Source organism: Galleria mellonella, unplaced genomic scaffold, assembly GCF_026898425.1.
Source record: "Galleria mellonella isolate WM207_F2 unplaced genomic scaffold, CSIRO_AGI_GalMel_v1 utg57, whole genome shotgun sequence".
Classification (NCBI taxonomy): Eukaryota; Metazoa; Arthropoda; class Insecta; order Lepidoptera; family Pyralidae; genus Galleria; species Galleria mellonella.
In genome coordinates this window covers 10,621,639-10,642,409 of record NW_026442119.1, presented here as the reverse complement: position 1 = coordinate 10,642,409, position 20,771 = coordinate 10,621,639, and the positions used below count along the sequence as shown (strand labels likewise).

General features: G+C 30.4%; 2 protein-coding genes across 11 annotated transcripts in view; one reads left to right on the top strand and one right to left on the bottom strand.

Moving 5' to 3' along the window:
- Positions 1 to 15,873, bottom strand: part of LOC113509722 (gustatory and odorant receptor 22) — a 133,841-nt gene extending 117,968 nt beyond the window's left edge. For 4 of the 8 annotated variants that reach the window (XM_052899284.1, XM_031910767.2, XM_052899285.1 and 1 more), the window contains exon 1: positions 15,734 to 15,868. Coding sequence is in view for 2 of the 8 variants with exons in the window: in XM_052899285.1 (XP_052755245.1) it covers positions 15,734 to 15,777 (44 nt within the window). In the remaining 6 variants the exon portion in view is untranslated. Of the gene's footprint in view, positions 1 to 15,733 lie in introns of all 8 variants that reach the window. The other 4 variants (XR_008253362.1, XM_052899283.1, XM_031910765.2 and 1 more) reach the window with 2 other exon arrangements.
- The window catches only part of LOC113509841 (uncharacterized), a 91,570-nt gene extending 71,115 nt beyond the window's left edge, over positions 1 to 20,455 (top strand). For all 3 annotated transcript variants that reach the window (XM_052899289.1, XM_031910771.2, XM_052899288.1), the window contains 5 exons: positions 8,109 to 8,275; positions 9,593 to 9,685; positions 17,203 to 17,364; positions 18,609 to 18,782; positions 19,146 to 20,455. In XM_052899289.1, coding sequence (XP_052755249.1) covers positions 8,201 to 8,275; positions 9,593 to 9,685; positions 17,203 to 17,364; positions 18,609 to 18,782; positions 19,146 to 19,328 — 687 coding nt within the window. In that variant the 5' untranslated portion in view covers positions 8,109 to 8,200 and the 3' untranslated portion in view covers positions 19,329 to 20,455. The remainder of the gene's footprint in view (positions 1 to 8,108; positions 8,276 to 9,592; positions 9,686 to 17,202; positions 17,365 to 18,608; positions 18,783 to 19,145) is intronic.
- Positions 20,456 to 20,771: the final 316 nt, after the last annotated feature.

The window sequence follows — 20,771 nt, the reverse complement described above, 5'->3', positions numbered from 1 at the left end:
AACAAGTCTAATAATTAAATCAGGTAATGAGAGAAACTGGCTAGAGATCTTGTTTCTGTCGCATGTGAGCTTTATACGCTTTTAAATTTATCTAAACACATAGCAATTATTTAATTACAAATAAGTTATTTTAATTTAGTTTATGTTATAATTAATTATTATGTAAATATATAGTTCATATTTTCCATACGTTATATCCATTATAAAAAACCTATCACGTACCTTGGTAATTTTAATAATTTATCGTATTAATTCATCATTAACAATTGATAACCTATTATTGGGGGAGACCCGTGCTCAACAAGTACCTACACATTAATAAGATGATAATAATGTACTTATATGTATGAAAAAGTATAAATATGATAAATATGTATGTCTTTCTATATAAAAGAAATTTCTCTGATACCCCTAAGTAAAACAATCATATAGTAATTATTATCGATATATTCGTGGTATGTGAAGATATTAAAAGGTAATATTATTACTATTAGACATTATATAATTCGTTATTAAAATATAAAAAAAAGATCGCGTTTTATCTACTATTTATTTCATTAATACTTTTTGTTATTGTTTCTTATTTAATTTTTAATAGGGTTTATATTTGAATAATTAAGTATTCACATAGATTAAGTACTTATAATATTTAAGTAAATAATATATAAAAAATTACAAAGTTGATATCAATACAGATATCAGGGGATGCATTAAAATCTTTGTGCATATTTACGTATTTAATAATATTTAAAAATACAGTGGTGTAGTAAATATATTTTACATTGGATAATGATATAAAATACTACTTATGCTCACTCTCGGGATATTTCCAAAACGGTGAATTTACACGATTCGTATTATGAATAATTTAATATACTTGATATATACTACAATATAAAGATTTATACCATCAAAGCATAATACTCAGGTTTTCATTCATGGCGGTTACGCACTTATACTATCTCATCGGTCATATTACACGATATGAATAATATTGCGATTAGCGTAGTTCCATAACCCTCCACGTCTACTATGTGCTAGACAAAGTAAACCGAAAACAAGGACAGAAAAAGTTCTCTCATACTGTTTCGGTGATTTCCAGTAGATTTGATTAGATTACAGATAAGAAAACCACACTGAAATATCCATCAAACCCAATCAACTTCATTCGCACCTATAATCCCCTTACTGGTACCTTGCTAGCATATACTATCTTTAACATATACTACTAGTGCAATCGCTATTCCCGTTCCATTTGGATCACATAAAATCTATAATAAATTTAAAGTTAAATTATCTTTATTAAAATAGATTTGTTTTGTTATTGTTAATAAAAAGAAATTAGAATTCACATTCAAATAGAGTAAGCAACATTTAATTACAAGAACTAATATCATGAATATCTTCTAGTACAGTTAAAAAAAAATATTAAAAAGGGGATGTACCAAGCTGTACATATTCTAAGAAGGTCGAAATTACTAATTATTTATTTACATAATAATGGTAATAAATATCCGGCGTAGACAAACGTCTTCGTCAAAATTCTCATACTGTTGAAAGTAATCTTTTACAGACAGAAGCAGAAACATAACCATAGAAACTCTATCCTGTTTACAATGGAATATTTATATGATGATTTACTATATTTTTTAAATAACTTTTTCAATTGTTATTTTTACTTAAAATCAACTCTGTGAAACAAACACGGGAGTAAACCCCTTCAATTTAAATAATAATCATAAAATACGTGTAATAAAAAAGAAGATACAGTCAAATTAATAAAAAGTGACTTTTATTAATCAATAATTAATTTGGTAGAAAATTTATTTTTATTCTGCTTATTTGTCTCTCATAGGGTTTGGTAAAATGCAGCTTAATCTTTACAAATAGGTATATCCACTATGGCCCTTGTTATCCTTTGACAGTCCGTCTCTGTCACACGTCGCTGGTACACAGTAATCGAGCTTACATTTTCATTAAGCGCAAAAACCTAGCTCGGTCGCGCCTCTACTATGTTAAACACGAAGATCAGAGCTGGCTAACTAGAGTTAAACTGCAATTAAAGTAACGTACTGTTACCGGCATGACATATCTGACTAAATGTTTCTAGCCTTTAACAGTCATACAGTTACACACGTCCGCGGTGATATTTCGTAATTAGCAATATCTTCCCAGATAGGGTTGTCGCCAATTATTGACAAGTCTAGGATATTGTAAAGAATGCTTTATATTTAAACGCATACTGATTAATTTAGGATAACAAACTCAATTCAATATGACTCTTGTTTGTTATTACTCAACAGTAACTATATTCACTTAGTTTAATTAATTACTACTAATTTATTTAAATAATTAAATCTAATTTAAATTAAATTGATTCATAGTATCGAAGATACATGGTATCAGATTTGTGTTCTCTTATATGAGCTTAAAACATATTTCTTTTTGTTATAATTCAAATTCACAATAATAATATGAAGTTGGGTACAATAAACTAGACCCAAAGAGTACAAATTGTAATGAGGTTTTATAGATTGAACATATAGGATATTTTTTCGGAAGCAATGCTCAATCAGCAATGCAAAGTATATCGCTTGCTCGTAATCTAGCATTACGCGTTCCCATGGGAATCGTCAAAAACGTTCCTTAAATGGCAACCAACCATAATGGTTATAAAATAATCAACTGTGCAAAACTACAAGTTTCTAAATTCAGTAATTGTGCATTGATAGGTATGCCAGTCAGTTAGTTTTTATTTTTATATAAATACTAGTAGCCATATATTTTAATGGTAAATACTTGATCTAATATATATATATATATATATATACATATATATATATGTATAATCATGTTTGTTTCATATCTTATGAATCTGTCATGTATTTAAAAATAAATTAAAGTAAATAGATATATTTGTATAATGGCTATTACGCAATACATGTGCTCAATAACCTCTTTTCTTTACAATAACAATTTATGAATTTCTACATTTTTTTAAATATGTACCAATACATTAATTAGTACCTGCGTACATTGGTATATTATGTTTATTTACATAGACATTGAACTGCGTATGTTATATATTTTATATTTTAATGTTGGGAACAATTTGTTTTGTAATGGAATTTGTTTGGCGGATCTTTAGTTTTATATAACGAGGACATTAATTAAGAAGTATTTATACTAACCAATCAAATAAATGATTCATATATAGGTACTATAGAATATAAATAAGAAATTAAAATAGATATACATACTTAATTTTATTTTTATTAAATATTAGCTGATACAACAAAAATTTTCCGGCTTATATATATACCTATAAGTTTTTTCAGTAAAACCATAATCTAAATATTATGAAAGAAAAAATAAAAAAAACAAGGTAGCCAATTTTCAATTATGCAATTGCTACGGAAATCATTTCATTTTTAATATAAATAATATTTAAAAAAATAAAGAAATTTGGTGATGATAATTATTTTTCTTAGATTAGATTTTTGTTACTTACATAAAGTGAAAAATTAGGAAATATTTATAAGTAATTTATTTAATACTTATTAATTCATATAAAATTAATACATTTTAAATTATTTTGATACAAATTAAATAATAAAAATCCTTTATATTGACATTAATTAATTAGTTAATTACCTATTTAAATTGACCACATTATTGTCGAATCAATTAAACAATTATGTTTGTACGCATGCGCCACGTCTAATGGATTATATGAAGACAATAATTGATGTCATTCGGAGTATATTTTCCCGGAAGTTCTTTTTGAACCATCTAAATATATATGTAATGTGCTATCAAATAAATATAAATTAATTAACCAATTTATTCGTAGTACCTTTAAAATGTATACCTATAATTGAAATTGTCATTGGTATTAACTATAAAATAGGTATTCGTTGTACAGAAAATTGTACGCTAGGATAAAAATAATAAAATACTATTTCTGTAAAATATTAGAGTAGGTACTTTGTGGGAAAGCAATGTTGTATCGTCCCATTATATCAAAGTACAAGCACTCGGCTCGATTTCATGAACTATGTCCGCGTCATTAGGGCCGCGATCCACTCACTCATTAGCAACATTTTCACATAAAACGTTGTTCATTTACGCGGAGTAAACCTACCGCGTCAATTATAAACAGTTATTTCAGTGAGCCCGTCTCACTCATAATTGCAGTGTTTAGCTGTCACCCATTTAGTGAGAGATGTCGATCCGAGCTTATTTTTTATATCACCTTCAAAGGAAACCATTAAAAATACGCCAAATTCATCCGAGTACAGTTCGAAATTGCACCGCGTTAAATAACATCAGATTCCATTCAATTTCACTGCAAAGTAATTGAGATAACATCAGTTGTTACCTTATTAAATTTGATTCGAGAAAAATTCGCGCTTGTTTCGTTAATTTCGGAGGCGCGATGCGACGCTATTACCATTTAGAGCGATTTTCAGTTAAACAGTGTATCTCACCTTGCGTAAACCGCGCCGCCACGCGCGTCCCCACGTTAATCGCCCTTATTATGCGCAGTCAAATTTTACGAGCGCATCGGTTGATAGCCGCTACTAACAAAATGAACCGACTCAAATTAAACCTCTATTACCTATGGGCAAACTTGATTTTTCTATGCGACGTCATCGCACGCGGTCAGTTGCCCTATTAGTGATAGTAATCCTGCATTGAAATCCATCTTCAGTGCAAGGAATCAGAATTTGACGTTAACGATTCCGCAACGCACCGCAAATATAATGCTCGTGGCCAAATTTGACGCATTGATGAACAGAATTTACATAATGATTACACTGGCGCCTGGCGACCAACCCAAACGTCCGGTCGAGCGGCGCACCGCTTTTCTCGGTTTTCGAACCGAAATTCTAGTTAGCGAACGCGCGATTTCTTTTTAAAGTGCTTAACAAGATCTCGTTTGGGTTGTTTTTCATGCCGCGTAGCTTTTGTGAACGGCGAGCTGTTAAAAAATAAACGACCGCTTTGTTTCTCGGGTAGTCAGCCGACCTCCGACGCGGTCCCTACGTTTTTATGCCCCCTTATAATCTGTGTATTACCTACGTGTAGGTATCTACGTTTTTTTATGACTGCGCGGTCAGTTCTTCAATGGGATAAGGAATTCAATCGGGCCACTTTATTGTTAATCTTAATAACTTGCTATAAAGTTTTTAATTTAAATAAAAAAAAAATGTATATTTTAATATCAAGATATATAGTTGATATTGATATGTAATTGGGACGTTACGAAATACTTTTTTATACTTACAGTAAAATACTTTGTCATGGACATAAGTAAAGAAAACCTTTTTATAGTTTTTGGCTACAAAGCCTTATCTGTGACCCCTTATCTCAATTGTACAGTTCCCAAGCGTATCCGAAGAGTCCAGTTTCTCAAGGAAATATTTGTCTCAGAATGACTCTACGTCTTTTACGATCTGACCTGTTATATTTTTTTTTCGTTGAACTTTTGACGGCGGTCGCGCGGTTGCTTTTGACCGGCGCACTAATAAAATATTATGATCGTGTGTTTAACGCGAGTCGGACCTTCCTTTGGACATGATCGTTATTGCCGGTACACCTTTGCGGTCGCCTTTTGTAATCCCACATACAACATTATTATTGTGTCAATTATAGAGCAATATAAACTCTATAACTAAATCACTGCTAGTTATATTCTTTTAACGATTCGTTTTATGCGAAACGACTTCAGTGATTGTCTGACTGGTGAGATGAAAGATACATTGCTCCCTTTCTAATACGGGGGGCGTGTGGTAATCGGTATCAATTCGCAAGGTCTAGTTAAATAATAAGCGGTGCAGCGCCCTATAACTATAATTTTGTTTTATTTGACCGCCGCGCAAGCCGCGGGCTAAGGAGCGAAATCACCACGAAACTGGCTAACAAGATGCGGGATAAAAAAATGCACGCATACATTTGCGCTAATTGTGTGAGTATATTGATGAATTTGACTTTGGGATCTTTCGTTCCCACACGAGAGTACAGTCGGTGACTTAAATTTAATATAGAATTTAAATGTACAAAATCATATTAAATTGTGAATAGAATATTTTTCTAATTGCAATAGAAACCGTCATGATTTATTATATAATTGACGATTTTGATATAGTGACAGATTGATATTGCTTCACCTTCCAAAGGTAAAATGGCTCCCAAACAGTACATTAAAATTATTTTCTAAATTTATATTCACAAAAAACTGTCAATGTAACAGATTTGAATCTAGATGGCGCTGTGTGATACGTCCAAGAGCATTTATGTTTCAAAAAAGTTGAATATCAAATATTCGCAACTGACAAGTTGTAACAATTTAAGTAATTTTATTATCAGCTCAAATTTCGTATATCTAGTTTAGAGTCATATTAGATAAATAATAATATTATGATATTTTTCAACTTGAAACACAACCATCGTATATTTAAAAAGAATTTAATGCAAAACATATGTTCTACAACTGATTACACTTACGAATATCTCAAAACATTATCACATTAGTCATATGAATGAGTAGGCATAGGTAAGAGTTAGTGAATCATACATTAAGTAAAAAATACTAACCAAACTGTGAGTAATATTAAATAACTGAAGTAGTGCCAATAATCCATGTTTATATTTGTTTTCTTAGTTTTGACAATTTAAAATAAATCAAGAGACAAATACCAAAAAAAATGTAAATATATATAAATATTTTCTTTGAAGACATAACATATTTACGATTTCATTAGTACACGCACACATAACTAATAATTTAAATTTAGAAATAAATCTACTCTAATTTGGATATAAATAATAAAATGTACACGAAAATAAATATTAAGTTAATTAGTGTTTAAAAACGAGAAAATGAAAGTTTTATGAAGACAATGGTTAAAAAAATCAAAATTTTCTTACTTACATGCCATATAATGTTGTGAGGTTAATACATTTTATTACAAGGCAAATACAATAAAATTAAAAAAATTAAATCAATAACAAAGAATATACATTAGAATTTGAATTGTATTGAACTTGACACAATTTTAGGACTCCGCCCATATAAGGGTCGATTATAATTCGCGTAATAAAGGCGGTAAGGCCGTAATTGTTCTAGCAAACCTATTACGGATGATCTAATTAAAATTGTAATTTAAAAGAATCTAAATAGTCTAACAATATTTACCGAAGAATGAACGTGCGTGCACATGATATATTACAAACTTAAGAAAAAAAAAAAAACAATAGTGAAGCACCGAGTGGCGGTTAATCGAAAGTCATTTATCCGCATCAATTCAATCGTAGTGTAGTGAAGTAACGATGTATTCGATATCGGAAGAATGTCCGCTTCGTTGTCGGCCAACTGTTAAATCATACTGCATTAGTGATTCACATAGGTTCGCTGGACAATTAGCAAAGGCTGTCCACCTCTGAGCTCCGATGTTTTTATTCATCGGATGTTCAACGATTACCATAATCGATAGCATCGCGCGTGCCGCATACGGAACAAGTGGCTCTCCGTTTTCATTGATGAGATGCATCGTAAAGTACAATGGTAATTCAGAAAATTCGTTGTCACTTTTCACAAAATATAGCCTTAATTCCAATAATATTTTGAAGTGACGTCAAAAAGAAGAAAGTTCTTAATTCGCTTATATATTTTTTTCTGTATTGTCTTCACCACTCTAAATAGATTTTGAAAAATCTTTTAATATTATTACAGTTTAATTCCATATAAATTACGGCGAATTCGATACCTAATCAAATAAGACGTTTAACATTTCTTTTCTTGTGTATAGAAAGACACATTTTGCTGAGACACATATTCGTAAAGTATAAACTGATTTTGAAGCTGGTTGTATTTTTTATGTTGCTTATATATTTATTTTATTTTACACTTTATTGCACCAAGTAAAAAGAGAAATAACAAATATAGTAAATATTAATGAGAAGTGATACAAAAGATATATAATATGTATATTAATTGAAATTCGTATTTTTAATTATCAAATCATGATATTAATAATACTGCTAATTGGCTACATGCCAAATTGTACCTAGCGACTGTGTCATTAAAGAGTATTTTTGTTTAGGATACGTCAACGTCTGCGCAGTCGCGTGCTTGCTGCTCCTCGTGGGGAGTTGGTCACCGGGGTCGTCGGCGGCGCCGTACAAGAGTCGCAATATGGAACGACAGAAGCGCGCATCAGAAGAAGAAAACCCATTATGGGGAAACCCTTGCGTATACGGTTCAACAATTGTAAGTTTTAAAAGTTTTATACAATATAAGAGACACGCCTCGGCTTCACATGGGCAAATACAAAGATCTTTATTTTCATAAAGTAAAATACAACTCATGTCACTTGCTAAATATAGATTTCTATATATGAAAGAATTTTTAACCTCAATTTATTTGAATTTATCCATTACAAATAAAAATTAATTATTTACTTTTTCAAATATTTTAATATTAACAGCTTTTCCCGCAACTTTGTGTGACCCAAATATGTTAATAGAACTAGATAAAAGCTAACCTATGATCTTCTCCATCCAATATACTACGTGTGTGGCAAATTTAATGACGATTAGTTTAGCCGTTAAGAGGCCAAGAGGTAAAGAACAAACAGACAAACAAACTCAAGTTGACATTTAATATATTTTTAACTATTATAAATATGAAGCCAGTTTGCTACCTACTTAATATATACTTAAGAATGATATAATATATTTAAGATAAATTAGTTGCACCCACAAGAGGAAACTCTTAAATAAAGTAAGAGAATGTACTTAAGGTATTTTCGAATATATCGGAATATATTCATTTAAATTAACGATATTATTAAGAATTATGTTGTACCTATATAATACAAATTTAAATAACATAATAGCAATGGTAATGTAATTAGATTAGATTTTGTATTAATTCAGTTTTTTTTTTGTAACAAATAATAGCATAAAAGTTGATTATTCATCTGACAGAAATTAGAAACCGTCATAGAGGCTTCCAAATAAATTGTTTGTATCTCTGCTCCACACTTGGCAAAAACACACTGTTGTTAAGTAGTGCTATGCTTGCTAGGATGAGCTTCATCTTTTAGATGAGGATCAGTTTTAGGAGATTTCCAAGATGGAAAATATATGACAGTAAAATCACGGGATGCTGAGACATAATATCTTAGTTATTAGGAATGACAACACACGAAACAAACGACATAAATTCACCGTCATGACCTATTACAATATATAATACGATGGTACACACCAAACGGAAACAAAAAATTCTACCATATAACTTTTTGTCACTCAAGAAAAGGTCATCAACCTCTCTTTCCGTATTAATAGTAGGAATTGTAATGCGGATATTGGCTGCTAGCAAATTAAATCCATTGTCGGTTTTTAAATAACTCTGATAATTTAATTTTTTTTTTGTAACAATTTTAATAATTATAAATTCATAATTATGTATTTGGTGTATTTGATATCTAATATAACTGAAATACATAAATGTTTTTTTTGCAATTTATTTTATATAATATTATTGATTATTGTTAACTTTGATTATTTTCTTTAATTCCAGTCAAAAACAGAATACGAGCCGAAATTCGCGGAGAACTTGGCCCGTCATGCTAAATATGTATTTGAAGAAACGCTGAAATATAAAGATGAATTTGTAAGTACACCTAATCAATTTTTGTCATGTGTTTTCATCCGCGAACTGCGAATTTGCCGCTTTCATTGATCGATTCATTCACTGCGACAAACGAGTAGTATTCGCACATCGTTATGCCCGCCGCGTCACTCAAATGAACGGACGAGGCTCGATTCCAATACCAATAAAAGTAAACCTAACGCATACCTTAGGACTCATAACTAAAATTGTATTATACAAATATATATTTGTAATATAATAATACGCGCTTTAGTACAAATAAACTGGTCCAATTGATTATTGCCTAATTAATAATTTAACATTTTCTAAAATATCAAAATACGCGATTATCAATGCAAATGTCTCATTTATACCTTTTTTGGTAGATAGTTAGACTTACGATAATATATCTTAGGCACTATAGTAGATTACTTCACAAGATTTAGATGTGTGTAGGTATTTTTTTTACTTTTATAAATAAATGCAACTTTTCACTCTTTCTTAAATTAAAAACTACTACATAAATATTATGTCCTGTGACAATAAAAATTAAAGCATATCGTCATACAATAAATTATAATAAAACTAATCGTTATTACATTTTATATATACAAAATTTAAAATCATTAATGATTCCATCGGTTGCATCCATGTGATGGCATCGTTTTCTCGCCAAGTGGAAGAAAGATTGCATCGGCGCAGGCGCCGCGTCTACTCGGCACGTCCGGCCGCAAAAGCCGCTTCCTCCCTTTTAATTATAATTTTGCGTATATTTTTTTGCAAAGCTATACAAATATCCAAACATTATTTAAAATTCTATACATTTGACAATTGATAAGTTATTCTGTGATTTTTTACACTGCTGTTTTTTTATCTGAGCTGAACTAAAATACTGGTACAGATACTAATTAGGAAGAAATAATCCATTATACAATACAGACGTGTCAACCTACATTTGAGAATTCGTAAAACATTCACGAATTATAAGAAACAAACGTTTGGCATGTTAATACAATGATCCATGTGACGCTCCTATGTTTCCAATACCAGGAATATGATATTTCCGAATCGGAAGTAAGGTGGACCGATCAACCAGCAATAATGCTATGTCGATGTCGCGTCTCGAATCATTTATGGAGAAGGTTTTACTATCGTACTCGTTAGTTACATCTCGCACTCAAGTGTAACGTACCTATTCCGTGCGCAGTAGACAGAGCATACCAATTATCTGGTGTCGCGTAGTCAATGGACACGGAACAATGAATGAGAATAATTCTCGATGCGTCCAGTTATCGAACATGGTGTTCGCGTATGAGGTATGGTGGCATTGTAATAGTCGTCGGTCGTAACGACGGCGACGTCCTGTCCGCTCACCATCGCCTCGTAAAACGACATTATCGACTTACAGTAGCCGGAACGAGGTACAGGACGGTGCGCGTACGCGTCGAATATTGATTGCGCATTAGTATTGCGCGACACACCTGCCCGATGATTTTTTTTCTGTCTCTCCCCTTAATGTCGGTCATTCGTTACTAATGTATCATATTTATTGCGATTTAGGTAGAGCCGCGAGTCGATGAACCGTTGTTGTTATAGTCAAGGACGTTACTCCTTTGTCTGAAGCGTTACCTTGTTTCTGCGTCTAGTTCGCACCGCCCTCACTAAAATGATTTATATCGTCAAGTTAGATCGAGATAAACGCGCAACAGGAAAAGAAACAGTCGCCGTATCATAACATAAATAAAAAGACAATATCCGAATTAGTTGGGCCGTCGTTTATGTCGTCAGGCCATTCCGTGTGTATAATAACTGGACGCGTTACTAAGAATGCAATAATAAATTCAACGAACTCTACCGGTATGTGTGACTTGCCACCGGGCACCGTGTGAATGTCTCTTAACACTCATACTTTTTAGTACGCTGCTATAGTGTGGTATCGCATTTTGAATTACGAAATATTCTTTTACAATATGCTGAAAATGTTTGCAATTATAATAATTAGCGCACAATTCGCAATGTAATCTGGTGAAGGCATGCGTGTTTATCGCGACGTGCTGCACGTCGCGTCACTTCGCACACTCGTATCTCTTATCTTTCCTATAATGACGCTATAAACATTGAATTACACATAGTATATGCGATATGTACATACTTAGTACGATATCGTTGTTCACTGGCGACAGGCTGTCTGCGCCGTTGGGTGCGAACGTGTGCCGTAAATACATCATTTGCCGCGCATGTATGTGTGCGTGTTTATTTGATAAGCTTCCGATGCGAGCTAGACATTCGGATGCTATGTCGTCAAATTTCTTTACAAATAGCCCACCCTTACTCGATTCAACTCGAATAATCGATTCTCCTAAACGAGTAATCAATCCCACCAATATTTATCGCCACGGCTTTCAGAATTTATTCTGATCAGATTATTTCTATCGAGAAAACAAGCTTTTGTATCTAATATGTTTAAAAAATATTATATTTATTTATATATATATTATTTATAAATAGTGCATTTCTTATATTTTGCGGAAAAATACATCAGCTTAGGACTTAGCGATTGGTAGGTATGGACGTAATTTAACAAAAGTAGGAATGCAAATAAAGATTATTTATTAACTGAATACAAATATGATTAGGTTATTAAGACAGTATTGCTTAGTCAATAATTGGAAGTTTTAATGGTGAGATATAATAGTGAAATTACTGGAATATTGTCTTAGCCCTCAGGAAAGGTAAGACACCAGGAATACTATAGGCAGAATGTATTTTTTGATGACAATAGTGCTGTTCTTGTGTGACGGTTAATATTTTCGCACCAAATCTGGTTCAGAATTAGTAATCTTAACAGATAAATAGATAGCGATTACATATAATGTTTATATAAATTATAATATGTCATCAATTAAAATTTTTATTATCCAAAATATTCGTCAAAATTAAAACAATAAGTATACAAATAATATGTAAATATTTTTTTGTAATTATTTTTAATTAAATAATAAAATAATACAATATATAATTAAATATAAACTAATTAAATTAAAATAAAGTAATTAATAAGAAATTGAATTAATAGTATAAAATTACGGATAATAGTTATTATTCGTACTTTTATCGTACGTTTATTAGATTAGTTCTAATATCCCAATTTATTTAGGTATTGAGGGCTTCCAGTGGCATTTTTAGGTAGTAAAATAGACAGACGCGAATTCTAGGAAATCTACTGTTTACACAAGGTACTCGCTATTATTAGGTGTAGGTTTCGGATATGGCGATGGACCGGACGCGCACCTGTGTCACGGCTACAACAGCGCATTCCATCTCTCGATTATTATGATTATCAAAGCATATTTCATGATTAATTATGAACAATGTATTCACTGCTTTAAAAATGATTTGTATATTGCTTCACATACGAGTTTGAGATTAAAATCATTCATGTCTTTAGGTCACGTTTATCACTTTCCATCAGATGTACCATCAGTTTATTTTTCAAGTTAATAAATTTATAATTAATAAATCTATAAATCTGCTAATATTATAAAAACTTTATAATACTTATTCTTTCGATATTAGATCATGCCTAAATAAATTTGAATGAATGAATGATAAATAGATAGACCATAATCTAGATAATAAACATAAAGTAAACATAAAATACTCTTATCTCTGATTTATATAAATAAATAAATGATTTGATGATGATGTTTATAACAAAGTCATGAAAAGTAGTTAATATACGGATAAAATATTTTAATATTGAATATTTTGTGTTATGACAAACAGTTTTATAGAATTAAAATCAGATTGATGAATAAATAAATGTAATGCCAATCATAGTGCATAGTTTGATTAAAGAAAAGGTTAAAGGATAATGATGATGATCTTGACTGTTTGGTGATTTATTGTGATGAAGGTTAGGAATATTGAGATTCTATGTTATTATTATTATATATTGAAATTATATATTTGACTTCGTAGTTCTTTGAAACGAGTGTCATTTTTAGATTTTTGACATTTTAGTGTATGAAATGTAAATTAGGATTTAGCAAATACAGTATTCAGATAAGAATTTGATAATGATGGAAGCCTATGGTAATTTTATTGACAGATTGACAATAAGGATACATGATAGATTTTTGGTCAATATTCCATTACAGACAAAAATGAAAATACATTTTATCAATAAATTGGCAATTATAACTACATCCCTTTATCACATTATTTGTACAAAGGATGTCACAACCTGAATTGATTTAATTAATCGGTCTTGAAATATTGTTAACCAAACAAAGATCAATTGTGAAAAATATTACACAATATGAATTTTCGGTACTTTATCGCTGTTTGGAAGCACGTTTTAATTAGTCGTATTGTTGTATAACGATTTATAAGGGACATTCTACAACTACGAAGTTGCATCTGCCACAGTCATTTGAACGTGATTATTTTGAACTTTATGTTCTAGTATCAAAGATTGCTTTTTATATGGACTGTCTTAGGTAGTGTCAATTTTAAATTGAAAACGGTTCGGTTATATGACATATCGTCGGCGACTAAACGCCATTGGACTCATCTTGCATACAACCTTGATTTTGCCATCAAAATTGTTCAATATCTGTGCAGGTGTTGATTACTAAATGCATTGATTTCATTTTACAAATGGCATAATGCAAATTTATTTTGATAGTTTCAAAATAATATGGGAGATTGTATTGTCAATCAAATATATTAATATTTATGTAATGTTATCAATTTATTTATGTAGGATAACTTTTCGTTTCTTACTAACATTGCCAATATTGGTCCGCAAAAATAAATCAACGTGGAAGATTTTTTAAATGATAGTAACATGTGTTAAGTATCCAATTTGTTGGAGCCCTTTCATGTTTTGAAGAAAGCTATTAATTACGTAATTTTTACTAGTTACTTTAAACCTAATTATATTTTGTATATATAGCTATAAGGTTGATGATAGAGGACCAAATTGTATTTCACCATCTCATCGTGTATATTATGTACCTATTAATTGCAAAATAAAGTGATCGATTGATTGATTCTTATTTCGTAGATACCAGTACATTCTACTCCAAATATTGAAACTTACAACATAAACGTGTAAACACGAACAAGTAGATTATGCGTAACAAGCAAGATTCCCATAAAGAAAAACGGAAAGTTTAATAGCCACAAAATTAATATGGGATCAATGAAGTCTATCAAGTACAATATGAGTTCAAATCCGTTTAAAAATTAACACATATATTATAAACATAAAACGAAACAAATTTAGAACCTCGTTCTTTTGTCTTTTAAAAATACCATTAACAATATGAATATGTTCCAACTTGTTAATATTTTATTATAATCTTTGTTATTTTTTAGAAACCCTAAATAACTTCTCCCGCTTATTTAGTTATACAAGACCGTAGATATTGTATCGACTATGAAGTATGGTCTACCTGTATGGAAAACAAAGCGGTCAATACACGTGATCATCTAATTGAGAGGTAGTAGTTTAATGGTCTGATTGCACTCATAACAACCAGAATAAAATGAACTGCACAGTACTATTTACATTTAACTATCAGCAGACCAAATAACGTTGGTTTGTTATCTTTTATATTTGCAACTAGTTCGTAGAAGGATTCCATCTGTCGTGTTTTAATTCACTTTACTTATATTCCAAATTGTTGTAAATATATATACTACTTATATTTATATTTCTTTTTGTATACATATTTATAATTAAGAATAGCATATAATATTATATTCCTTGCGCAAACACTGCTTTAATTATATTTTGTTTTTATTACGCTCGTGTCATGTTTAATTTAATTAGTTTTTCTTTCTTTTACTATTTAATGAAAGAAATATTAAGTATATGTTCTAAATGAAACAGAATATTATTTATCTGTTAATTTTTCATAATTATATATTAAGAAAATTCACCGACAGTCAACCGTAGACAGCTACATTAATCTAATTGGAATTGACGTTAAAAGCCAAGATAAATTATTGCTTTTATAGTTTTAATGATATTTAAAAATAAAATAAAGTAGTATTTACCTTAGCTCTTGGGAAAAAAACCGTGGGGAAACCCAAAAGAGCATAGTGTGTTTCAGTAATTATTAATACATTATATTGCACTTCATATGAGAATATAGATAAAATAATATGAGACGACAGTTGCCTGTATCAATGTATTCACTGTGAAGGAGTTTGTATTCCCTACCTTTTATATACTCGTAAGTTCATCCAGGAAATTGCACAAGTCCACTTTCCGTTGAGTTTTTCTATGGAAGTCAATCAACACAATATACCTGGTACATTCTATTTTCATCATTCAGAGAAATAAACGGTACATCTGTAAGGCTGATTCATGATCGCTTGATACAGTTAAATCGTTGCATCTTATCCTATATTATCCTATATATTACTAGTAGTAATAGTTCTACGAATATTTATTGAATGGTAATATTCAAATCTCTTTATTACTATAACTTAGGTGGAATAAGAATTAAAACGTTTTAGGTATCTTAAATTTTTGTAATAAAATAATTTGTAACAAAAATAGTCTGCTTGTATCACTTCCCTACGCGTATATTTGTCGTATACTTGTATGAGAAATTTGACTGTATTTTGATTTGATGCATATGATGATATAGCATTGAAGAAAGGAAGATATGCCTTTCTTCAATGCTTAATCCCATCCATCAGGTATGTCAACACATGACAGATAACAAGATCGTCATAGTATATTTTGTGTCTAGATATTATTCGTAACAGTTAGTACTTTCTAAACTGAATTTCTAGTTAATAAAACTGTAACGAGACCGTTACTGTAAGGAATAATATTTTTGAAATTATATTAATAAATATATATAAGTATGTACTTAGATATGAAAATAATAATAACTAAATTATTATAGGTAATAATTTAAAATGAAAACCAGGAAATTTGAAATAAATAAAATAAATTATTTGACGCGTTCCCACATCTGTTTTGCATTTTCGCCCTTTTTTATCTTAACAAGTTTTCGTAATCAACATTTGTAATAATGAAAATTAAACTAACCAAATACAATTAATTTTATTTCTGATATGTAATGTTTGACGTATATTGCCTTAGCGATTTATCTAAATACGTTTACAACGATATTATGTCGGTTATCGATATACTGATTTGTAATTGATAAGCGATAACAATAATTAGTACTTGTTTTGAAGTATAACGAGTGAAGTCCAAGCGATTGAATCGATCATTCATTTCAAATTCATGACTTAAATTTACTGAAATATGAATCACAGGAAAAGGAACTGAGTAACTTTTCCAACCGATTAACCACTTCCTCAAACTGATATCTTACTAATTATATTTATTTATTGTATTCATGTTATTAAATTATACACATATTTGTTTTAATTTCATCATATAATTTTTATTTATACATTAACCGTTATTTAAAATTAATGTTTAATAATATTTAATTAATTAAAATTAAAAATATATTAATTAATGTCTTTTTTTGTTGCAGGTTAAGCTGTATAGTTACGATACCTTTGATTCATTTTATAATCAGATGAATAATAAAAATGATGACTGGCTTCGGAACTTTCCTTGGCATCTTGATGACATTATGCCCAAAAACAAAGTCCTGTACAAATCTTTAGATGAGGCTGATTTGGAAGAATTGATGGTAAGTTTCTTTTACTATAAATCTTTTATATCTTACAAAACATTACAGTTTAATATAATAATACCGTGGATAATTAAAATGTATTAAAGTGCTTAATTTTGTAATGTTATTCACTGAATTTACGTGACATAACATCTACTAAGCATATATATATTTTTATACAACTTAGAATGGCAAAGAAGCTGACGGCCCATTTGATGGAAAGTAGTAACCGTCGCCTGTAGACATGAGCAGTACCATGGACATAATTTCAGTGTATCATAACTAAGATATACTATATAATATATACGATATCCTTAACATATGGGAGAATACCGAAATTAAATTGACCGAAATAGAATGTATTCTGAAATAACTTGTAAAGGTTTTGTAGTGGGTGGATGATTAAAGATGAAGTCTCAGATTCCTTTCAATGTATAAGAAATATGCATGCAAGCTGGCTATTAGAAAAAGACAGATAACCTTAGCATACTAATCTTAGTGGAACTTACCATCCTAAAACCGTCAGTATCCCCCAAGTGACTTTTTTTTGTTTTGATGGATGAAAATGGTATGGTAACCCCGCCTGCGGGTGATAGATGAGAATGAAAACAGGCCAGTTAGCCCACCCCGAGTGACTTTAGGGGCTTTGCTTCTCAAAGGAAACCTTATCGTCTATAAATTTTTTACAAGAATAGTATTATTCAATGTCAGTTTTTTGGCGGCTGATTAGAATCTTCAAAAGCAAATTTAAAGATAATTTTCTTTATGTATAATAAAATTCGTATTTTACCATTAATGTATTGTATCTATTCGGTCCCACTCCTGAGCAAGGCAAAGGCCATTTAACAAACGACAAAAACGTCGAAAGTTCCCAATATATACACATTAGTAAGGATGCCACTTTGTTTAATTATATCTCGAGAATGTCAAACTGATCGTTGTTTCCTAAATGAGAACAATAAGCGAGGGGCGGCGAATTCGCTGATTGTCAAAAACGTGCATCCGTATGTGTTTTTCAATCGATTTCAAGGAATCAACTCCGTCGGTGGTTTTCATTGTTGTCGGCCGACTATCGCTTACATGAGAACACAATTGTTTCGCAATATGTGACTCTTAATCGTACATGTAATCTGGTAATATCGGATAAGAAAACGCAAATTGGTACAACCCAATTCAATTTTCCGATCCACGTGTATTCTTTAATTTATCAATGAGGTAAATCTTTGAATGCATATTTATGATTTTTATTTCGTTATTTACAGAAACACATAGATGACGTGCTACCTTACATGTACAAGAGCTTGAAGATGGTCGTCGCCGGGTTTCACATGATCGCTGAGAACCTTATTAATGACAATATCGCTGCGGACGCGAATCTCGCTAAAAACATCAAGGACACCGTACTCAAACTGAGCAAAGTGCTGTGTCTCTTTTTTGTAAGTATCTATAAGTACTTTTATATTTAGTAATATTTTAAATATTTCAATTTAATAATAAAAAATCTTTTACAACGGCATCTTATTTGGGACGTGTATTTCTAAATCATTGCGGTTTTTCAATAAAATTACTGAAATTGAAATGGTAGAAAATTTAACTATTATGTTTTTACAACCTATTTTTAATTTATAATATTAATATTATCTATTGTTACAACCTACTTTTAATTTATAATATTAACATTTTAAAATTTTCTTGTGTCATTAACATTTTTTGGTAATCTTACTATTATTGTATTATTTTGAAATTATCACGGTACCCATATTTTATAAATATTAACGAAATGTTTTCTTTCATTCCAGGATATGATCACGTCTCGTGACCTAAAAGTTTTACCACTACTGAACAACGAAATCCCGGTCATCAATGATTCAAATATATTGAAAAACGCGTTCCCAATTTACCGGGATACACTTAATTATCTGGAATACCTAAGCCAGGTTTTCCAGACGATGTCCAAGACTGATCTTACTCAATCAGCTTAAAGAATAAACTTTGGTTGTGTTTGTGTTACTTCGTAAGACCACTAACGTTTGAGGACCGGATGTTTTTAAACTGAACATTTTCGCAAATAAACGTGCATTAAATTAAAAAGTGATTCTTATTTACATTGTACTTCAATTAATGTTCATTAAATATGTTCTTATGATATTATTTGTAATCTGTATTCTATAACATAGGTGCCTAAATTATATTTGATAACAATGTATTGTCACATAAGGCGTGTTCACACTTCAATTTTTATAGTCTATTATCGTATTGACATTTTCGCAATTAATTTATGTTATAATTTTTACTGATTCACGTAATATTCCTATGTAATTGTTAAAACAATGAGATGATATTAACATGTGTACAAGATATGACAATACAAATCATCTAATGGCATTCTGTCGTTCCTCATTCATCATCAGTTGGTCCTAATGAGCTGCTATGTTGCATTTGGCTGTATAATTAATGTATTAGAAACAATGTTATTGCCATTACATTGCCATTTTGGTCTAGAACGGAATAGTTCCTTTTATTTTATGTAAATAGTGACGAATTTAAATGGTATTTAATTTATTATCTGCTTATTAACATTCTAAATTTCCCGATTATCCTAGTCAAGGTCATAACTTATTTATTTCTCGCTATAACTCACTTAGTTTGATTTACTTTATTATTGATATTATTTAATATAGATTTTTAGTATTAGTGACCATTCCACCAGATAATAATGATTGAGATTGTCGGCGTTAGTAAATTGTTGAGTGTATTTTGTGTATGCGTCAGTGCATGAATCATGCCGGTTGTATGTACTTTTGTATGATAGATACTCGTGTGAGTACCATCACATGCGCACGGTTGCGCAGGAGTTTCGACGAATGCTTAATTGTACATTTTATTCCTACCTTAATTAGTATTATTTGACACTTTGTTAACTATTTATATTACTGTTAAATCCAATGAATAAATAGAATAGCTTTAATGGAGCTGTTAATTATTATTGTAAAATACAGAGCCAGTGTATTTATTCATTAAACATTATTTGTATAGTTCAAATAATACTTATTTATAACTGGACAAACATAATTGCTATGTTTGTGAAATTAAATTATTATTACATTTACATGTTGTTTTTTATTGCTTTCTATTAATAAATGTACCTTTCCTTTATTCTACACTAGCTATTAATCATGACTATATCTGCCATAATTAGGATAATGATTATTCTGTTTATTAATCTAAGGTATTTTAGAGCTGTATACCAAATATTATATTATTAATCCAGCTGGTTAATTGTAAATGTGTACGAAGCTTCTAAATATTTTTACAAACCTATAATATAGTTGGATATGCAAATATAATGTGAGGTATGGGCAGCAGCTTTCCTTTTATCATCAAAACCGATCTGCGGTTGCCAACCTGGCTGCCAAGAGTGGCAA